Genomic DNA, 21,280 nt, shown 5'->3' with positions numbered 1-21,280 from the left:
GCGCCCCGGGGCGAGGCCCACGCGAGCAGACGGCGCGCCGCGCCGCTAGGGGAGGGCGCAGGGTGGCCGGGGAGGAAGGGAGAGGACAGGCGACAGCCAAGCGCCAGACAAGGTGCTGCCACGACCCCCGTACTCCCTGTTCCTTCCTGGGGTGCGCGAGAGTGGGGGCCGGCCGGCTCTGCCCGCCACCCCCCTCCCCTCCCCTCCCCTCCTCCTGCCGCAAGGGCCCGCCGGACCCCTTAGGCGCCGAACGGAGTGCGGAACGCCCCGCGCGCCCGCCTCGCCCCACGCCCCTTCCGGCCGCCGAGGGGGCGGGGCCTCGGCGTTGAGTCAGCCGCGGTCCCAGCGTTCCCCGCGCGGGCGACGAGCGGGGATCCGGTGACTCACCTCCGCCGCGCAAACTCTCCCCCGTCTTCCCTCACACACGCTCACGCCCGGCTCGATATGGCGGCGGCGGCGGCGGCGGCGGCTGGGGACTCCGACTCCTGGGGTGAGAAGAAGGTCGGGGATCGGGCCGGGCCGGCGCTGGCCCCAGACTGTCATTAACGCGGCTCTCTTCCCGCAGACGCGGACACGTTCTCAGTGGAAGACCCGGTGCGGAAGGTGGGGGGCGGCGGCACGGCCGGCGGGGACCGCTGGGAGGGCGAGGACGAGGACGAGGACGTCAAGGTGGGTCCGCGCGGGGTGGGCCGGGGTGCCCGCCTTGGGGCTGGAGGTCGGGCTCGGGGCCCGGGGCGCCGCCCGGGCCTGCGGGCCGTGTGGGGACGGGAGCGCAGGGCCCGGCGGTGCCCTGTTCCGCCGGCCAGAGGGCCGGAGTTGGGCGGCGTGGTCTGCAGAGTCTGCCTGCCGAGTGGCGGGCCCCAGCCCCTCTTAGAGGGTACGCTCCTGCCCGGATCCCCCGCCAGCCGGCGACAGGCGGTGACAGCCGCGGCTGGGCCGGCCCACGTGCGCACTGCGCGGGGCTGAGACCGGGAGGCGAGAGCGGGGCCCCTGGCTCTTCCCAGATGGGGCGTCTCGTAACGCGTCCCTCGGGCTGGTAGCTTGTCTGCAGCCCCAAAGGGAGGGTGAGGTTGGGGCCCCTGGCTCATCCCAGATGTGCGTCTCCTAACCCTCTTGCCTTTTCGAGCTCAGGCGTCCCTCGGGCTGGTAGCTCGTCTGCAGCCCCGAAGGCCCGCTGGTAGAGTTTGTTAGAGCTGTTAAATGTGTGAAATATTGTGGTGTAGTTTCAGCCACCTTCCCCCCGCCCCCCCCCCCCCCCCCCCCCCACACAAGTGAAATACTTCTTAGGCCCCCTTCTCCCTCCCTGTGGTAAAAGGACGAATTGAGGACTGAGATCGCTACCTTAGTGGTCAGAAACCTAGTTAGTCCACACAGCGACTTGAAAAATGGAGCTCTGATAGAGTGGGTTATTCATCTGTATGGCAACCCGTAAGGAAATACTGATTTCGTGGTTGGAGAAGGCAAAGGAGCCGGTGTTGGTTGTGTTTGTCCTATGCTTTGTATATTTTGTTTGTTTTTGAGACCTCCTGGGGACTCAGCATATGGCTTCAGATGACATTATGACTGCTGCGTTTGTTTTTGTTTTTCTAGTAGCTACAAATCTAAGTGCAGAATGTTAAGCCTCTTATTAACGAAGTTCTCAAAATCTTTATTTTCGTGAAGATAAATTTAATATGAGTTGGAAAATGGTTTTCTATGGTTTTGATTCATTTAGTGAATGGTTTATTCTTCTGACTTCTACCCCCAGCCCATGATAACAAACCCTAAAAATCTTTCCGCTTGGGTTAAAAAAAATTTAAGCTAGATAATCATTATGAACTTTGTGTCCATACTGCTTTTGTTTAGATTTTACTTTTGTCTGATGAGGCGGATGTCCCAGTTCATTGAACAGCCTGAGGTTCAGGGATGATGTGAGCTTTTCAAACCTTGGGGTTAATTAATAAGCAACACTATTGTGAAGATATTTAAATTTTTGTTTCATTTACATGTTGTGTAGACAGGGAATGGATTGTGTTATCAGCCTAATTGCAAAATATTAGTTACCTCCCTACCCTATAGCAGATTTTGTGTTTTGAGCCTTTAGTTCAGATTTGTCCTTTCATTTCTATGCATAGTAGATGTAGGAGTTAAGACATTTGTTAGGAAAATTGGGAATAAGTGAGAAGAAGCGACTAGAGAATCAGGAATTACCAGAAAATGAAGTTTGAATGAAGTAGTCTAGACTGATAGGAGGAAGCCTGACTGAAATTATTGTATCTAAATGGTGTCTGTCCTGATAAAAAGAATTCTGACCACTTGTAACTAATTTTGGAGGTTTAGGAGTTGTAAATCTTACTTAAAGGTAAGTGTTACATAAAGGTTATCTTGTCTCTTGACACTCTTTCAGTGCAGAATTTGTTTTATACAAATAGCCTATTTCTTTTACTTAAACTTTGAAGTTGATCTTTGAGTAGTAGAAAGCTGAACTTGCCCATTTTATTTCCATGTTGAAATGTTGCTTTATTTCTGTTGAGTTTCTCAAAGACTTCCAAGATAATGGAGTAGTTTGGTTCCTAGGAGTTTAGGATCAGACAGACCTGGATCTATACTGTTGCCTTGACAGTTTCTATTTGTGAACATGAACCAGTTTTTTAATTAACCCCCGCCCCGCCCACCCCCCATCCCAATCTTAGCATTACTATGGAAGCTATCTCAGGCATTATTTTGCACTTTAAAGGAGATAATATATGAAGCATTAAGCAGAGTTGGCTGACACTTGGTAGGCACTGAGTAAACGTTAATTCTCTCTTGCTTCTAGATGTAGTGTTAATTTTTCTGGCTGATGGAAAATATGCTTAGGCTGTTTAGATCTTGTATCTGGGGTCATTTTTGTGCCACTTTGTGTGCTTTCTTTAGCTCAGTGGGAGTAAGTTCTCTCCATAATGGGTGTTTACTGTGTATTTTTTGTTTTGAATGGAATGACCATGGTTGTCAGGCAAGTTTTTGCTTGCTCAGAATCTAGAGTTGAAATTGTCACCTTGAATGGTAATGAGAAGGTTTTCCCTGCTTTCTGAAACTAGAGCATTCCTATCAAACCTTTCCTAAGCTTAAAGAAGTAATTACCTTAGGACATACCTTGCTAACAGATGCACAGGATAAGTCAAGGTAAAGCACAGATGCTCACAGACATAATTCAAAGCTGTGGCAGCTTGGTGCTGAGATTCTGAGGAGCTTGGTGGAGAATGAACTTGGCCTTGACGGTGCTGCTCTTGCTGCTTAGGGTGCTCACTGCCACTATAATAGCTCAGTGCAAAAACAGATGTACTTTTCAAAAAACAATTAAATGCAATTTTCACTTGTCATAAAATTGTAAATTCTCTTTGTATTTCACTTAGCGAACACAGATACTAAGGTACGTTGTTAGAAAAAGTGAAGTGTCATAAAGTGAACTTTCAAAAAGTAAGGAATGCTTTAATAGCAGATTTCTGAATTCTGATGTTCTAATGCTAATCCTTTGGTAGCAGTTGTTAACAAGGTTTAGTTTTCATGAGATTGAATAATCACAGTCCTTAAAGAATATAGTAGGTGACTTTTTGAAAAGTCCTTCAAAAGTAAGGTAGGTAGAAACAGTAAGTTCTTCAATCTGTGTCAGCATCTAGTGTTTAACCTTTAAGAGTATAGGCGTAATGTCATTTTTGTAATGTCCTGAGAAATGAAAGGAAAACTAAGGTCTTTTGTTACAGTAACTTGCTCCAATAGGTTAATGTCTTTCAATAGACATAGCATTTTACTGCCCTTGACTTTTCAAATAGCTGTCTGATAGTGGCAGAAGTGGATTTAGGTGAAACTAGAATTGTTCATCGGAGAAGGCAATGGCACCCCACTCCAGTACTCTTGCCTGGAAAATCCCGTGGATGGAGAAGCCTGGTAGGCTGCGGTCCATGGGGTCGCTAAGAGTCGGACATGACTGAGTGACTTCACTTTCACTTTTCACTTTCACACATTGGAGGAGGAAATGGCAGCCCATTCTGGTGGTCTTGCCTGGAGAATTCCAGGGACGGGGGGAGCCTGGTGGGCTGCCGACTATGGGATCACACAGAGTCGGACACGACTGAAGTGACTTAGCAGCAGCATAATTGTTCATATTCACTTGGGAGGGGTAGGGGAAGGCTGTGCTTCTTCCTAGTTTAAAAGGTGAGAACTGGGGAGCATAGTTTCCTCTCACATTAGCTTTATTTCCCCTTTCTACCCTATCCTGATATCAATGCAGAGGCAGTGGGAGGAATTGTTTGCTTGGTATATATCTCTAGACTCCTTCCCCATTTCTGGAATGATGTGTCGGCTGTGTTGATCATTTTTCCTGCTTACTGTGGGTACCTACCCACTGCAAGCAGGAACAATACAACTTTTACTCCATTTTACTAGTCTCCCATCATTTCACTAAGACAGATTAGAAGCTAGATTTATTCAAAGGGTGTAGAGTTTGTTTTGAGAAAACTTCTGGCTGTAATCAATCATCTCACACATTTGTTTCTATAATGTTATTACAAAATGTCTTTAAAAGACCCTAGAGAACTGGATTAGTTGAAAACTGCATGCCTTATTGTGCCCATTCAGCGGTCTGTTAGGATCGTATCCCAGTTAATAGTTTAAATATACCAGAGTAAGGACATTTTTGAAGCATTGGAAACAGCACTTCTGAAGTAGACGATCATATTTCAAAGACATGGGAGATTGTTGGGAAGTTTTCAGAAGGTAGGCATTTTGCTAGGAAATGGATAGTGTGTGTGGAAGGTGTGTGTGTGTGTGTGCGCGTGTGTGCGTCTTATGAAAAATCCTAAACATTTACAGAAGTGGAAAGAACTTTAATAAACCCATGACCAACCTTCTATTTCCTATATTCTGTCTTGCTGTTCTCCTCACCCAGCCAGATTATTTTGAAGAAAATATCAATTGTATCATTGTACTACCCTGACAGTTTTTTATAAACTAGTGAGCTTTTAGTTGGGAAGTGTGTTTGTTGCTGAAAAATATTTACCTAATATGTTTGCTCTCCTGGACCATTGAAAATAAACACGCCATTTGTTTAGTGTTCAGTGTCTTGTTCTTGATCTAGCTTAGCCAGGAATTTGAAGTAGAATTGATAACACTTCCAAATATGAGACAGGTCGGTATTGAGATGGAATTCAGCAGAGTGCTGAGCCATAGTAGTGTGTTAAAAACTTAATGAATTAAGTGAAGTAGAATTTATTGAGACAGATACCCTGGCTTCCAGAGACAAGCAAAGTACTGAGGTGATGGAAGAACATTTGAGCTTATTTTAAAAACGAAACTTTGCTGTCAGGTCTGGCCATGGCAGGAGCACACTACAGAGTTCTGATGTTTCTCAGAACAGAATTGGTACAGCTTATAGAACACCCAGTAAGAGACTCTTTTGCTTCAAGAGATTATGCTTTATCTAAACCAAACTATTGTTCTTAAGAAGAAAAGGAGGAGGTGTATATATTAGTTAATGGGCTGCTGCTGTGGGGCAGAAGAGTTTCCTGCTCATAGGAAGCTACTTCTGTTTGATGATCTATAAATATATCTTGCTTAAGTTGGAAAGCATTTTCAGCCCTAAACGTGTTCTCTCATTGCATGTGACATTCTGTAGTTGTACATTATAAAAATGACAGACTAGCCAACTACTGGCTACATTAGTAGAAATAAAAAGAAACCCGGGTTTAAATTTTTTGTTACGTTTTCAATTCTTAGTCGTATTTAGTTGGGAAGCAGGTTTTAAACTTGAAAAACACCCGTCTTTTTTTAGAGAAATGGCTCAAACGATGCTGGATGTGTATCTGTAGAACATAAGTATAGATAAGCAGATGGTTTATAAACAGCTTCTCTTCTGAGGAAGAGCCTCATTTTAGCCCCATTTTAGAAGAGCCTGGTTGATACTGGAGATATTAATACTTTAAATACTTGGAAATACTTTTGGAGATAAAAGAAATACTTTTGGATATTTTAGTTAGAAGATCGATTGGCTACCAGTGATAATTGGTTAAAGAATTTAATTGGATATTGATAGGTAACTCCTGAACCAAAAACAACCATTAATTTTAGCTGTTTCTCTAGTAACCCTTCTTGTATTTTATCTGAATTTATTGTCAGCATTTACAAAGTCTTGATGTTTATGGAAAATTGGGCAGTTTTAAACATTCTACTTTTATGCATTTACTTTTATAACTAAGGATGCTAAAACTGTCTTAAGTTCATGGGGAAAGCTACCTGGCCTTCTGCTTTTGGGATTACATTTGTTTGGAAGTGTGACCAGTCTGTTTTTTCTGATGTCACTGTGCTCCCTTCTTGAGGAGCTTGTCCTCAGTATAGGAGTAACTTCAGAGCAAACTTTTTTCCAGCACTCTGGGGTGAGGGTGCCTTTCATGGTCTGTCTGTGAACTGAGGAGCAAATGTCGTAGTTGTTTCCAGGACTTAGAGATAGGAGCCACTGTTTTTGCTACTGAAATCTTTTCTGTGCTGAAATTCTAGGTGGCCTCATTACACTTGCACTGACGGGGCAGTGTGACAACTGTCCAGAATAAGGTTATTCTTCGGTAGCGAAACCAGGGACGGGGTAGAGGCGGGGCCTAGAGTCAGGGTGAATGAGGCACTGAGAAAGCAGTGATCCGGGTGGGGTGAGGTTTACTGGCCAAGGGAACTGAGGAATATCAGCGCTGAGCACAGATCCTCCCACGCCCTGCTGTCTCGCTGTGTGGGAGTTACTGGGATGGCGCTGCTGCTTTTCAGCTACGCCTCGCTCCTCGTGAGCACCTGCTCCCAGAGGCTGCTAGACTCATTTGTTAAAATTAGTAGAAATCCATCACAGGCAATTTGAGATGAATATTTGACATAGTTGTAGCTGGGCATATCTTAGTATGTACCATAACCCTTCTCTTTGATATGGGATTCCCTGCAATTCCAGGGGACTCCATTCCAGGACTAATTGAAAGAACAAATTTTGGTGTGGAGGGACCTAGTTCCCAGACATTTATACTTCAGGATTCAGGTAAGAAATGATGTTTAATATGACACTTTAAAGAAATCTTGTCCTGTTCAAAACAGGTTCCTTCATTATTTTTCCATTCAGATTGTGTGGTTGTTATCTCTGGGCGTTATCGTCCTTAATGTAAAGTGGGGATAACACTACTTTACTTGCAGGATTTTTGTGAGGGTTAACTGTTACTATATGTAAAGTTCTTTGGGGACTTGCCTGGCAGTCCAGTGGTTGGGACTCACTTCCACGGGCCCAAGTTCAGTCCCTGGTCAGGGAACTATAATTCCACAAACTGTGCAGCATGGCCAAAGAATTTAAAAAATTTAAACATGAAGTCCTTTGCATAGTGCTTAGTGCACAGTAAGCACTTGGTAAATGCAATCTATTGTTGTTATCATCATCATCACTGTTATTAGTAGGGAGTTATAAACATTCCCTAGAAGTAAGCAGATAGTTCTTTTATCTAAGAACCATCTAAGCAGCGTACCACTCACAAACCCAGCTTTTATGTTCTATGAAGATTAAAATGACAAAAGACTTCTAGTAGTAGTCAGCTTTCAGTTTTAGCTCTCTGGTTCCTTTTGCACAGTGGTGTGCTGATAGAGCACTTAAGCAAACCGGCAGGGCAGGGTGACGTGGACGCGCGCCGTCTGACTTCTGACTCGTAGATGTTCCGACAGGGACTCGCTGGTTTGCTTTCACTGTGTGTGTTAACTATGAGCTGTGGGTTAAATTGCAAAGGTGAAGTGATTATAAAAATACTAATATTCAAAGTTCTTCCCACTCCATGGCAGCCTTGCAGGATTTTTTTATTTCTTTGGATTTAGATTTTTATTAAGAATCAAGGCTTAGTTTACAGACCTAGCCTGATTCAGATTTACGGCCTCTTGCGTTACGAAGCCAGAAGCTTGGCGTCGCAGCCGTGGCACATGAGTCAGCCCTGCCCCTCCTGCCTTGCCCGTCACCTCTGCTCAGCTTCAGACTGGTGTGTCCTCGGGTGCCTGATGGTGGCTGAGACAGTGGTCAGGCTACCTGTAGGTTAAAGCCCTATTTAAACACAGGACTGTGTCTTTCTCTGTTAAACTTAAACCTTCTAAATTCTGTGGACCCTTTAGAAGATTGATAATTGTTTTATGTTTAGCTCAGTGACTCTGCTAGGCATAGGAAAGAGACTACAGAGCCACCTTAAAGTACCCCGCCCAAGTTAAGGGAGTTGGTTCCATGAAGCTGTCGATCAGCTCTTGATTCTTCTATTGTACTGAGCTTAACTCTTTTTTCTTTTTTTTAAATTTAATTTTTAAAAATTGAAATATAGTTGATTTACAATGTTGGGCTTAAATTTTTATAAAGATTTAATTCATTAGCCAGGGTTACGTTGTATGGAATATTGCTTGAAATAATTAAAACGATTAGCCAGAATGTTGGATGCTTTTACATTTGGGAAAGTAAGAAGTATAAAGACAGCTCAATTTTTCTTTTAAAACTACTGTGAATTATTTAAGAGAGGCTGTTAGTTTTGGCTTGGTGGTCTTGTGTTTTAATTGTTAATGGAGAAGCTTTTTTGTGGAGTTATACAGCTTGATATAAAAATTCATATGGAGAAATAAGTGTGCAAGAATGGCCAGGAAAACACTAAAAAACCTGAAAAGGGGGGATTAGCCCCAGCTTACATTAAAAACATACTATAAAGCCTCTAATTAAAACAGTAGGTACTGGTACATGAAGAGACAACAAACCTGTGGGATAGAATAGAAAGCAGAAATAGATCCAGTGTCTAAGAAAACTCAGTATGTGGTTAAATCACAGGGCAGAGATGGGCTTTTTAAAAACTGAAGTGTAGTTACAGGCTTCAGGTGTACAGTGTCAGCTCTGTCGTGTCCGGCTCTTTACGACCCCAGGGACTGCAGCACGCCAGGATTCCCTGTCGGTCACCAGCTCCTGAAGCTTGCTCAAACTCATGTCCATCTAGTCGGTGATACCATCCAACCATCTCATCCTCTGTCGTCCCCTTCTCCTGCCTTCAATCTTTCCCAGCATCATGGTCTTTTCCAATGAGTCAGTTCTTCGCATCAGGTGGCCAGAGTACTGGAGGAGCTTCAGATTCAATCCTTCCAGTCACTATTCAGGACTGATTTCCTTTAAGATGGACTGGTTTGATCTCCTTGCAGTCCACGGGACTCTCAAGAGTCTTCTCCAACACCACAGTTCAAAAGCATCAATTCTTCAGTGCTCAGCTTTCTTTATAGTCCAACTCTCACCCATACATGACTACTGGAAAAACCATAGCTTTGATGAGACGGACCTTTGTTGGCAAAATAATATCTCTGCTTTTTAATATGCTGTCTAGGTTGGTCATAGCTTTTCTTCCAAGGAGCAAGCATCTTTTAATTTCATGGCTGCAGTCACCATCTACAATAATTTTGGAGCACAAGAAAATAAAGTCTGTCATTGTTTACACTGTTTCCTCATCTGTTTTCCATGAAGTGATGGGACTGGATGCCATGGTCTTAGTTTTTTGAATGTTGAGTTTTAAGCCAGCTTTTTCACTCTCCTCTTTGACTTTCATCAAGAAGCTCTTTAGTTCCTCTTGGCTTTCTGCCGTAAGGCTGGTGTCATCTGCATATCTGAGGTTATTGATATTCCTCCCAGCAATCTTGATTCCAGCTTGTGGTTCATCAAGTCCGGCATTTCTCTTGATGTACTCTGCATATAAGTTAAATAAACAGGGTGACAGTACACAGCTTTGACCTAGTCCTTCCCCTATTTGGAACCAACATAGTGATTCACAGTTTTTAAAGATGATACTCCGTTTATAGTTATTATAAAATATTAGAAAGGTGGACTTTTCAATAGATGGTGCTTTGACAACTGGGTAACTATTTGGGAAAAGGTAAAATTAGATCCATACTTAGATCCATCATAGAAAAGAAAAAATTGCAAAGGATCAGAGATCTAAATGAAAAAACAATGGAAGCATACATCTTCTAGAAGAAAATTCCTTGCTTTAAGAAAAGACTTTCTAATTGACTTGGAATTCAGAGCATTAAAAGAAAAGTTTTAAATTTTACTCCATAAATGTGGTGGGGTACATAACACTTCATGGGGAGACACTGTAGGCATTTCCATTAAGAGAAGAACAAGGACTTGATCCCCATTTTCTCTGCCACTGTTCTTTCACACTATACTAGAGGTTTTGCCAGTGCGATTAGATAAGCGAAATCAATTGTGGAGCCACACAAATTGGTGAAGAAGGAATAAAGCTATCTCATTTGCAGATGATATGGTAGTATACCTGGAAGACCATAGAGACTCAGTGATGGAACTAACTTAAGTGATAAATGTAATCAAAGTGGGTTTCAAAGTGGTGCAGTGGTAAAGAATCTTATCTGCCTGCTGATGCAGGAGACACAAGAGATGCGAGTTTGATCCCTGAGTCGGGAAAATCTCGTGGAGTAGGAAATGGCAACCCACTCCAGTATTCTTGATGGAAAATTCCATGGACAGAGGAGCCTGGTGGGCTGTAGTCCATAAGGTCACAAAGAGTTGGACACGACTGAGCACAACATATATGTATTTACATATAGTAGTAGGATATAAAGTTAACGTACAAAATCCTGTAGCTTTTCTATGATAAAATAATAACCAGTTAGAGGACATAAACTGGAAAAAAAAATTTACAATGGCAACAGGGAAGACAAAATACTTAGGAATAAACCTAATGAGAAATATGCAAAACCCTTTAAGAGAAACTTTAAAACATTCTTTGAAAGATACAGAGGTAGGCGTGAACAAATGAAAACATAGCCCTTTTTCTAGGCTAGGGCAGTTCAACATTATGTCAGTTCTCCCAAAATTATAAATTTAATGTAACACCAAAAAAAAAAAAAAAACTAAAACCCCAGCAAACTTGTTTCTGTGGTGTTAGAATAATAAGGATCACATGGAAAAGTAAGAATGCAAGAATTATTAATGGAGTTTTTTTTTTTATTTAGGATAACTGGGATGATGATGATGATGAAAAAAAAGAAGAAGCAGAAGTAAAACCAGGTGATCCATTGGGTTTCCTCTATTTTGGGGTTTAGATCTTAATCTGATGCTTATGTTAAGACAACTAACAAAATGCTGCAAAATTGGAAATTTTGGTTATTTTTAGAAACCAAACATCCTTCTGTTTCCAGTTCATTCTCTTCTCTCTCCATCTCTTTTTTTCCTCTCTCTCTTTAAAATATAATCAGATTAGAGGATGAGGCATCACAGTTGAATGGTCTAAGTCCTACCTAAAGGACTGTGGGGAAATATGAAAGGAGGCGTTTGGATCTTAGGGGTTGGATTAGAGAGGAGAAAGGAAGAACTTTTCTATTCTTATTTGCCAGGAAATCACCATCTAAATTGGAGCTGGGAGAGGTTTGATCTCTTGAAATATATAAGTATCATGTCTGTCTCATTCATAAGCTAAAAAATATTTAAGATTAACTGTGATTAAAACATTTCTTTACTTTCAGAAGTAAAAATTTCAGAAAAGAAAAAAATAGCAGAGAAAATAAAAGAGAAAGAACGGCAGCAGAAGAAAAGGCAAGAAGAAATTAAAAAGAGAGTAAGTCCTATTTATTTTCCATAATACAGAATTCTCACCTCAGTAGTGGTGCAGTATCGTAACAAGCAGCAACTGTTACCTGACCGTTTAAAGGGCTTTGTAAAGGCTGTAAATGGACATCATCAGATAAAGTGATCCCAGACAAACTGAATTTGTGGTTTTTGCAAAAACCAAACCCAGAAGCTTTACGTGTTAGAATGCCTTTTAGATTTTCACAGACATTTGGAAGCACTCAGGATTGTCTTGTGACCATAGTCAGGGATTTTTGTCAGTGCCTTGCAGTTCTCTCTAGCTGTGATTATAGTCTTTTTTTTTTTTTTTTTTTGGGCAGTGTACATTTTGAGTAAATGCAAACAGCGCCCATGTCTCTGCCATGTACTATAAGATGTTTTTGATTATTTGGAGCAAGATCAGGAATTCTGTGTTCATTTACTTTTTGAATAGAAAACACATTTACATGATTCAGAAATCAAAATGATATTAAGACGGGCACCCAACTCTTCACAGATTGGTTCTGTTTCTTTCCCTTTATCCTATAAGTAAATACTGGTTTATGATGTCTCCAAGGTGACTTTATATATTTGTATATATACAACTGTATGGTCATATTCCACCCATTTTTTATTGTTTTCACCTTGGCTTTATTTAATAATCATGGAAATCTTACCATAGATCATAGCAAGCTTTCTTATTTTATTTTTAACCTGGTGAAACAACTCCACAGTAAAAACTCCTAACCACTGGGCCACCAGGGAATTCCCTTGACTTTTTTTTTTTCAATTAGCAATAATCGCGCCCCGGATAAACCTCATTGGCTACGATACTGCCACTGCGCAAAGCTTCCCTTGACTTTTTATTAAGAGAAATTTCAAGAAAATAGCATAATGGGTCATATACAAATCACCTAAATTTACCAGTTGTTAATATTTTGCCAACTTGCTTCATCTGTTCTTTTTTTTTTTTTTGCTAAAATATAATCCAATATATAACAGACATTATGCATTTTTCCTTTAAATACTTCAGTATGCATTTCTGAAAAAGCAAAGCTATTTCTCACATAATTACGTTCCTCATGTAAGTCATTTTTAAACATCATCTATATTCAGTTTATGTGCATTTCTTTAATTGTCCCGAAATATCCTTACATATGATTTGTTCAGGCAAGCACCTTGCATTTATTTGGTTGTTAAATGTATTCTAAATCTCCCAGGGTCTGTCTTTCTCTTTTGAATGGCACTGACTGGCTGACGAGAGCAGGGCAGCTGTCTTGCAGAACACCCTACCTTCTCGATTTCTCTGACTGCTTCCTTGTAGTTAGTTTCTTGTAACTTGGCAGTGAAGTCTAGGCGTTTAATTGGAATTAGATTGAACATTTTTGGTTGGAATATTTCAGATATAATGCTGTATGCTTCATGTTGCATCAGTCACATCAGGAGTCATATAATGTCTGTACTATTATTAATGATGCTAAAATTGATTGCTGAGTTTAAGTTGATGACAACCTGGTCCTTCTCTTGTAAAATTACAGATATCTTTTTACTGGTAATCCAGTCTTATGGTTAGTTACAGTGTCATTGCTGATCACTGCCTAATTATTTCTTTAGGTGTGGCAGAATGGTGATATTTCATTCTATGACTTCTGTTTTCTTATTGGCTGGCTTTTTTTTCCCCTTTTTTCTATTTGGTTACTTTGACTATGGTTTGTACTAGAAAGCATAAAAGCTTAATTCTTTTAATTACTAATTTTCAGAGTGAGGACTGGTGTGGTAACTTTAAGAGGTGAAAAATGAAGGATTTTGTGGGTTTCAGTTTTTTCTTTTTGAGTAAATTTATGGTCTTCTATGAATTTCATTTAGATATAGTGATTATTTTTTTTGATGCTTAAATTGTCCCAGTGTTGGACAATAGGGGTCACTCTAAGTTGTTCCTATCTTCCTCTGTTTCACAGAACCCTGCTAGTCTTTGACAGGTTCCTTGTTCTCTGGCACAATAAGCTCATCTGGTAAAACTCTCTTAGGCCTGGAATCAGCTACTGTCATTCCTTTTTAGTACCAAATTATCATGGCCAACAATATGTGAGAATGTCTGTTTCCCCCCAGTCAGGAACATTTTAGATACTTTTTAGTAATCTTGTATTTGTATATCTAAATACACTTACATGCATGTTTATATGTTCAGAACAAGCAATGGATTCTTATAGCTCAGTCTAAGAAGTTGGTCATTGAAGTTTAGCATTATACTTACTTTATTGTATCTTGATATTAGTCTCCAAAATAAAGAAACCTTACACTCAGTGAATTAATTTTATCTTAGGTGACGTATTGAGTTAAAACACACTTAGTTTTGATGCAGGAAATAAGTGTGTTCAGGTCTATCAATAGTTGAGATAGTTCCCTTTTTCTAGAAAAATCTTCTCCATGAGAAATAAAATGTGACCTGTTTCAGAAGTGGCCTTCTAAATCAAAATCTTCAAACTGCACAGGCATGGATAATTGTGAATGGCACAAATTCCCTTCACCTTTTTCCTACTTTGATAAATATTATCAAAGGTATCTCCTCTTGGTAACATATTTGTTATAGAAACTTATGGTATATAGAAAGGATATTGTCATCTCAAAGAAGTGGAATAAAAAGATAAATAAGGGGGAAATGTTTTTCTAATTCTTTGAAAAAAATTTTTTTTGTATGTCTACATAATATTACGGATATGCCATATACTTTAACCATTCTGTTGTGGAATATTTAGATCATCTCTACATTTATTTGATATTATGACTATCATAATATTCATTTGACCTCCTTTTGGTTAAATATTTGTGTGCATCTTTGGTTTCTCAAGAGGAATACCTCAAAGTGGAATTATTTGACTAAAGCATATAGTATATTTTAAAGACTCGATAAATATTACAAAAGTTACTCTAGAAAATATTTTTTCAGTATACAGTTTTAGCCAGAATTTAAGAGAGATATTTTCAACTTGTCTGCAGTCTCAAGTCCTTAATTTAAAAAAATTACCATGAAATAAACCCAGTGTTCAAGTCTCAATTCTTTGATATTACCACTTGTGTTAACCTTCTGTTACCATGGGCAGGCTGCTTAATCTGTGACTCAGGTTTTTTTTCCTGTAACATTAGGAAAAGGATATCTAAAAGAATTTACTGTAGAAATACAGTAAACACTATGAATCTTTGCTGTTTTTTGTATGTCTAGAAAAAAAAATTACACAGTACAGACATGTACTGTGTTCATTATAACCAGCTGTTTTCAAACTTCATTGTTGTCTCATTTTAGTTAGAAGAACCTGAAGAACCTAAAATGCTAACACCAGAAGAACAATTAGCAGATAAACTGCGGCTTAAGAAATTACAGGAAGAGTCTGACCTCGAATTAGCAAAAGAAACTTTTGGTAAGTGGGGGTGTGGTAACAGTGTAGTATTGAAGTTGTAAGTGAATACTGTGGAAGTCTTACTAGTTTGAAAATCCAGAAAACATCTTTTTTGAAGAAACATGATAACTTAGGTATTAGAAAGCAGTTCTTAACCTCTTTTGTTTGTATTTGAGGTTTCATTACTTAACATAGAGTGAGATACATGCTCAGATTTTTGAATAATTTGAGTATTGTATAAAAGATGATTAAGTTCTTGAACCCAAATAAAGTATATTGCTGATTTAAGTATATGTTATCAGCTGGATGAAATTTGGGTGAAGTGTGAAGCCTGTAACTTTCTGAGGTTTAAATGTTTGACTGTAGAAGTATCATTGTCTTAAGTCTGGCGGGATCTAGACAAGAGCATGCTGGCCTCGGTGAGGCTGAGGCTGTGCCTTCTTGGCCTTCACCATGCCCTTCCTCCAGAGGACTTCCATGTCTGTGCCCCATGCCTGCAGCTGTGGTTAGTGTAGAAGATAAAAGGTATGTTCAGGATTCTGTAAAGAGTAAGTTTAGAGAGTTCCAGGGGGAGTTACATGGCACAGAGGATAAAGATACAAAGTCAGAGAAATAGTTAAAAAGTTCTCATTTTATTTTTTTTCAAAGTAGAATATCCTGTTTCACAGTTAAATAACCTTGAGATGAAACCTAGAAGGATTTAGTTATTTTGATCTCTCCCCGTCCCTTCTTTAAAATGGACCAAGCAGGCTGACTGTAGTGAACACTCTGCTTTTCACTGCGAGTGTGAGCTGGCCTCTCAGTGAGTCTTCAGCAGTCTCAGGAGTTGCTATGGATGCTCCCGTGTACTGGCGAGTGCTTGACATGTCTCCACCACTCTCATCTCATTGCAGCGGGCACGTGCCCATCATCCTGTCTTCATAGGATGGTAAAAGCCACCCATAGTGTTTATTAAAGAGAAGGGTCTATGTGGTAATAAATTCTAAGATGGGACACCAGTTGCCGATTAAAAGCAAAAACATGTATTCATACAGTGATCATTTGCTTAATAGGATTTTAGTGTTGTGTTTCTAATACTAAAATATCGGATCAGTGTTAGCAAGTGATTACTTGATTATTGAGGAAGAATCTGCCAGTGCAGCAGACGCAAGAGATGGCAGGTTTGATCCCTGGGTGGGGAAGATCCCCTGGGGTAGGAAATGTCAACCCACTCCAGTCTTCTTTCCTAGAAAACCCCGTGTCCATGAGGTTGCAGAGAGTTGGGCGCGACTGAGCACACACGGCACACATAAACAGCATCGTGTCTCACGGCCTGGGGTCCTTTTAAGCTAGTTTTTCTGTTGGGATTTAACGCATGGTTTACTCCTACTTACCTTCTGTAGTTAGCTGGATACTTTCACAGGAACCATCTTTGTTTGCTTTTTTTTCTTTCTCTTCCATCTTTGCTGTGGGCTATTCTTGGACAAATGCTATTAGAGCATCCCTTTTGTGCCAGGTGAAGCCGATGGTTCCCTTCTTAACATACTGTTTTTAAATGCATGAAATACAGAAGATTTTACTTACAAAGGAAACCTGTTATTTTGGAATAGGTATCAAAATATTGAAATAACCTGTGATACAGTAATTATGTACAAACCACTTGAATTATGTCTGAAGATTTCAGTCGACTCAGGTTGAGAACCTCTGTTTTAGAATGAAATAATAGGGTTATTTAGATATCTGATAGGTTTCTAAATTTTAAAAAATCTTTTGATATTTTGTGTGTCCCCTTTCTCCTACAGGTGTTAATAATACAGTTTATGGAATAGATGCTATGAACCCATCCTCGAGAGATGACTTCACAGAGTTCGGAAAGTTACTAAAAGATAAAATTACACAATATGAAAAGTCACTATATTATGCCAATTTTTTGGAAGCCTTAGTTCGAGATGTTTGTATTTCATGTAAGTAATTCTCATCTCTGACCCCTGTGGATGGATTTAAGTAGGGGATGTTATAATACACTGAAGATTTGCTTTTTAGGAGGTAGCTTAGGAATGTTGTTCTGCAAATACACATTAAGTGGTCTTTTGAGGACGCTTTCTTAGCGTTTTTACAATGGCTTCCCAGAGGGACATCTGTGCTTGTTGGCACAACAGCGAATAAAAGACTAGCTTCTTGTTTTATATTGACGGGAGCTAAGGAAGTATCTTTTGCGGAAAATCAATACAGAATTTTAGAACTGAGACCACAGATGAGTGTCTTTTCACTTTATAAATGAGGAAGCCAGCTGCAAGAGCTGCCACCCATTCTCTGGGTCCATGGATTTCGTTTCGTGCTCCCAGAAGAGTCGCACATTTCAGGGGCATGGGGAATGGGAGTGACAACCAGTGGTGGTATAGCACGAAGGTGGAAGGGACTAGTTTTGCTACCATTTACTGTTTTTAAGACTGAGGATGAATTCTTTACAGGAATTTTAAAGTGGATTTTCTTTGGGAAATGATTACTAAGTGGAAGGTTCTAAATCTGGTCAGCGATATGCCCGTAGTTGTCATTTTATTTTGTACACACTATTTTTTCTGTTTCAGAGGTGCTAACCAAAATTGAACACTTTTTTTGGTAGCTAAAAACTCATGTCTGTTTCCAGCTTTATATTTTAATGGGGTGGAAGGATGTGTTGGCCAAGTTTATTTCCTGGTAGGGCAGGCACTTAAGACTTCTGAGATACCTACTATTTTCATTCTTGTGCTAGAAAATGGAGACCTCAAGGGCCGGGGCGTTGTCCTCTGTGGGTTTAAGGATTGGCCTTCCATATTGATTCAGATACTCCTCACTGAAAATCAAGGATGTGTTGTTTCCATAAGGCATGGTTATTTTATGTGTTTAGACTGGATAAGGAAGAATGGTAGGGAGCACTGTAAGCTGTAGATGTTTCCAGTTTCTGGTTAAACAGTGGTGTCTTGGTGATTATAGATCATTATAAAGTTTTGTTGCTGGGCTTGCCATTTTAAGCACTTCTGGTTTGTGAGCCTAGCCATACACTTAAAAGATTCTCTATCATGTTAGGAGAAATTAACAGCCTTTTCAAAGTTACTGAAGTTGATGATGGACAAATTAGATTCGTCATGACACTGTGAAGAATGTGTGTTTTGCTTTTTTAGTTATGCTCTAAAATTCTTAAAAATTATTATTTTTTTTAGTGGAAATTGATGACTTGAAAAAGATTACCAATTCATTGACTGTACTCTGCAGTGAGAAACAGAAGCAAGAAAAGGTAAAAGAGCTAGTTGTGTGGGAAATGTGTATTACACAAACACCGGGGTGTAGACATGGTATTTTCACCAAGGTTAGTGAGGAGAAGTCAAGAGTTCACCAATACCATTTATATTGGAATAGAACAGGAGTGTGCCATTATCATCCTTTTGTTTATAGATAGATATGTTCATGTTTTTCTAAATTAATAATAGAAATTACCCTGGCTTAATTCTGGAATCTCAGAGAACTAGGTTTTTCTGGAACCAGAGGCTTTTTTTGACTCTGAGGGTTGCTGTACCAAATAAGGTGCCCATATAAAGTCTTATGACTTAACTCTCTTTTATCTTCAGCAAAGCAAAGCCAAAAAGAAGAAGAAAGGTGTGGTTCCTGGAGGGGGATTAAAGGCCACCATGAAAGATGATCTGGCAGATTATGGTGGTTATGATGGCGGATACGTACAAGACTATGAAGATTTCATGTGACGTTTTATCTTCTCCTGGTGTCTTCTTTCTGTTGCCCACAGTCCCTTCAACATGTAGCACAACTTCCTTTCCTTTCAGTTCTGCCAAATGCTACAATCAGAAGTGCAGTATCTTTTGTGCTGGTTATTTAATCCCTTGACACTTAGGTGCTAATGTGCAAATGAGGGAACTTGGATCTTGTTGCCAAGGGGTTAAAATTGGGAACCTCTGTTGCTACTAAATCATAGTTTTAAAAAACAAACCTAATGATGTTGTCATTGTTGCTATCTGATTCCACAGCAGCAGTCACTGAATCGGAAACAAAGGTTGCAACATGACAAAAAAAATTGTGTAGTATTTACCAGCACCATTCAGTAAGACAGCCTTAACCATATACCGCCTTGAACTACTTCATAACTTGTCAAGAAAAGCGGTCTGCTGCAAGGGCATGTGGTGTGCACCTAGTATTAAAATTGCTTTGTCTTAAAATAGAGCGTGAGGATATTAAAAATACATTGTGAAGAAGACTGATAATCTCAGAGTGAAGATACAGCGGCTGCAAAGCACTAGTTTGATACTTAATTAAATGACCAAAACCCTCCAACTTTGAAGCTGAAGAAGGTAAACCTCTCTCTCCATTATTGCATTACACGTTGTGGAATCTTCTTGACTGCATAGACTGTCTAGTTTCTATTTATCAGACTGTTGTACTGACGGAGTGCTTCAGATGGGGGAGGGAAAGTCCTCACCTGTTTCATTTGTACTTGTCTGAGAAACAGATCTTACTTTGTTCTCCAGGGCTGCAGTGGAACAACTTTAACAGGGTTTTGGCATTTCCTTTCCTTTATAAAACATGCTCAGCAAACTGCACCAGTTAACTACAGTTTGGTAAATTGTTATGTTAACAATGATGACATCTGCAGTGTTTTATAAAGCAACTAATTTAATAAAGTCACTATTGTGAGGACTTAAAATTTTGTGTTACCTCCCAAGAGATATTTTTGGAGAGTATAGAACAAAGCTCTTGGGACTAGAGTTCTCTATATACTTACAAAGCTTTATAAGTGCTTGATGAGTAGATGTAGTTTTAGAAGAAAAATGATTTGCAAAGTCCTTAATAGTGTCTCTCTAGAGCAACAAAGATATAGAGCTGCATTCCTCTTTATTTATTTGGAGAAATTATTTGGTTGCTTAGATACTAAGGCCTAATTAAATACCCAGAAGTATTTATTTGGAGTAACTGAGCTTATATAACTCAGGTGATGGCTGTATGCAGAGAGTGGGTGATCTTCTCTATTATATATATTATAGTAATCAATTTAACCAAATCTGTGGTTAGAGTCTTTGTTGGAAACTGCCACGGAATCAAAAATAGGGACAGAGCAAGTATTTTAAATTTCTCTTACATAGGAGTAGGAGCCTCAGTCAGAGCTCTGTAACCACCTGGTGGAGACAGGACCACCAAATGATTTGAGGCATTTACAGAACGCAGTGACCCTACAGCAATAATACAGCCAACAAAGACGCTTCCTTTAAGGCAGCCAAGGGCTAAGGTTTCCTTAGCATTAATGATGACATACACTGAATTTAAAATCTATTTTATTATAGAGATCAGTTTCTAACAAATGGAAATGTATCATCTGTTCCTCAACTGTGTAAATAATATTAAATTCCTTTGAAACTGGAATCTGCAGGCACAGCTATTCTTTACTAAATATTGTATCATCTCCTAAAGTAAAACTATCCTGAGGAAGATGGAACTTTTGATCTTAATACCGATATATAGATATTGGTATATAGAAAAAAATCATATAGATGCATATAATCATTTTCGAAAAGGAATTTCCTTGTGAAAATTTCTCATCCTTTTACCCACTATTCACAAAGGACTGGTATGGTCAGTCCTGGTGTTTTACAATCAGACATCAAAGTTCCCCACTGCATTTCTCTCTAGGCTGACCACAAACATCTGTTAAGTACCTCATTTCAGTACAAGAAAACAGGCACTTAAGAATTCTTGGCAGTAACCATCCTCATGTGTCATCTGAATCCAGCCTAACCTGCTAGCATGTCCTTTAGACAGCAACCGGTCTGAGGGTCCTTCAGAAGCACATTGACAACATCAAGTTTGTGTTCGTATGCCAGCTTGTAATACAAGTAGATGTCTTCACAATAAGTGAGTAACTTCTTCAGGTTTTTCAGAACAAAGTCTGTAGGCTGATGATGTTTACATCTAAACAGAGAAGCAAGAATGTACAGGTTAAGATACTGTATCTTGGGCAAGGGCTGTCAGCTCTGATACTTACTACTGTCTATAAGAGAAGAGGGTGCTTGAGTCTAGGAAATCAGACTAGTATTAGGGTACGAGTATAGCCCTCACTGTCAACGCTTGGTAACAATGAACTTTCATGAGAAGTGAGTATCTTAATGCTGGCCTTAACTTCCTGCCCCAAAGGGATATTCTGATGTTTAGTGTTTTCGCCACCTCAGGCCAGCTGAGTAGCTCTCCTCCCATTTTAGGTACAGAGCATCGTAAGCAAACTATTCTCATTCCTCTGCATAAATCTGTTAAAAGATCTTATCCTTCTGGA

The 21,280-nt window shown here is 39.9% G+C and overlaps 2 protein-coding genes and 1 pseudogene across 6 annotated transcripts in view; 1 reads left to right on the top strand and 2 right to left on the bottom strand.

Annotated features, from left to right (window-relative positions):
* The first annotated feature begins 327 nt into the window (after positions 1–327).
* EIF3J (eukaryotic translation initiation factor 3 subunit J) lies at positions 328–20,376 on the top strand. Its single transcript, XM_043920961.1, has 8 exons — positions 328–490; positions 566–669; positions 11,008–11,062; positions 11,518–11,609; positions 14,901–15,015; positions 16,776–16,937; positions 18,174–18,247; positions 18,579–20,376. The coding sequence occupies exons 1-8, from the start codon at positions 445–447 to the stop codon at positions 18,708–18,710; spliced, it is 780 nt and encodes a 259-aa protein (XP_043776896.1). The 5' UTR covers positions 328–444; the 3' UTR covers positions 18,711–20,376.
* On the bottom strand, positions 12,289–12,450 carry LOC122706081 (annotated as a pseudogene).
* The window catches only part of SPG11 (SPG11 vesicle trafficking associated, spatacsin), a 72,516-nt gene continuing 71,507 nt past the window's right edge, over positions 20,272–21,280 (bottom strand). For all 5 annotated transcript variants that reach the window (XM_043920955.1, XM_043920957.1, XM_043920956.1 and 2 more), the window contains exon 40: positions 20,272–20,922. In XM_043920955.1, the coding sequence (XP_043776890.1) occupies positions 20,745–20,922 (178 nt within the window). In that variant the 3' untranslated portion in view covers positions 20,272–20,744. The remainder of the gene's footprint in view (positions 20,923–21,280) is intronic.

Source organism: Cervus elaphus, chromosome 12 (assembly GCF_910594005.1).
Source record: "Cervus elaphus chromosome 12, mCerEla1.1, whole genome shotgun sequence".
Taxonomy (NCBI): domain Eukaryota; kingdom Metazoa; phylum Chordata; class Mammalia; order Artiodactyla; family Cervidae; genus Cervus; species Cervus elaphus.
This window is presented reverse-complemented; position numbering and strand designations above follow the sequence as displayed.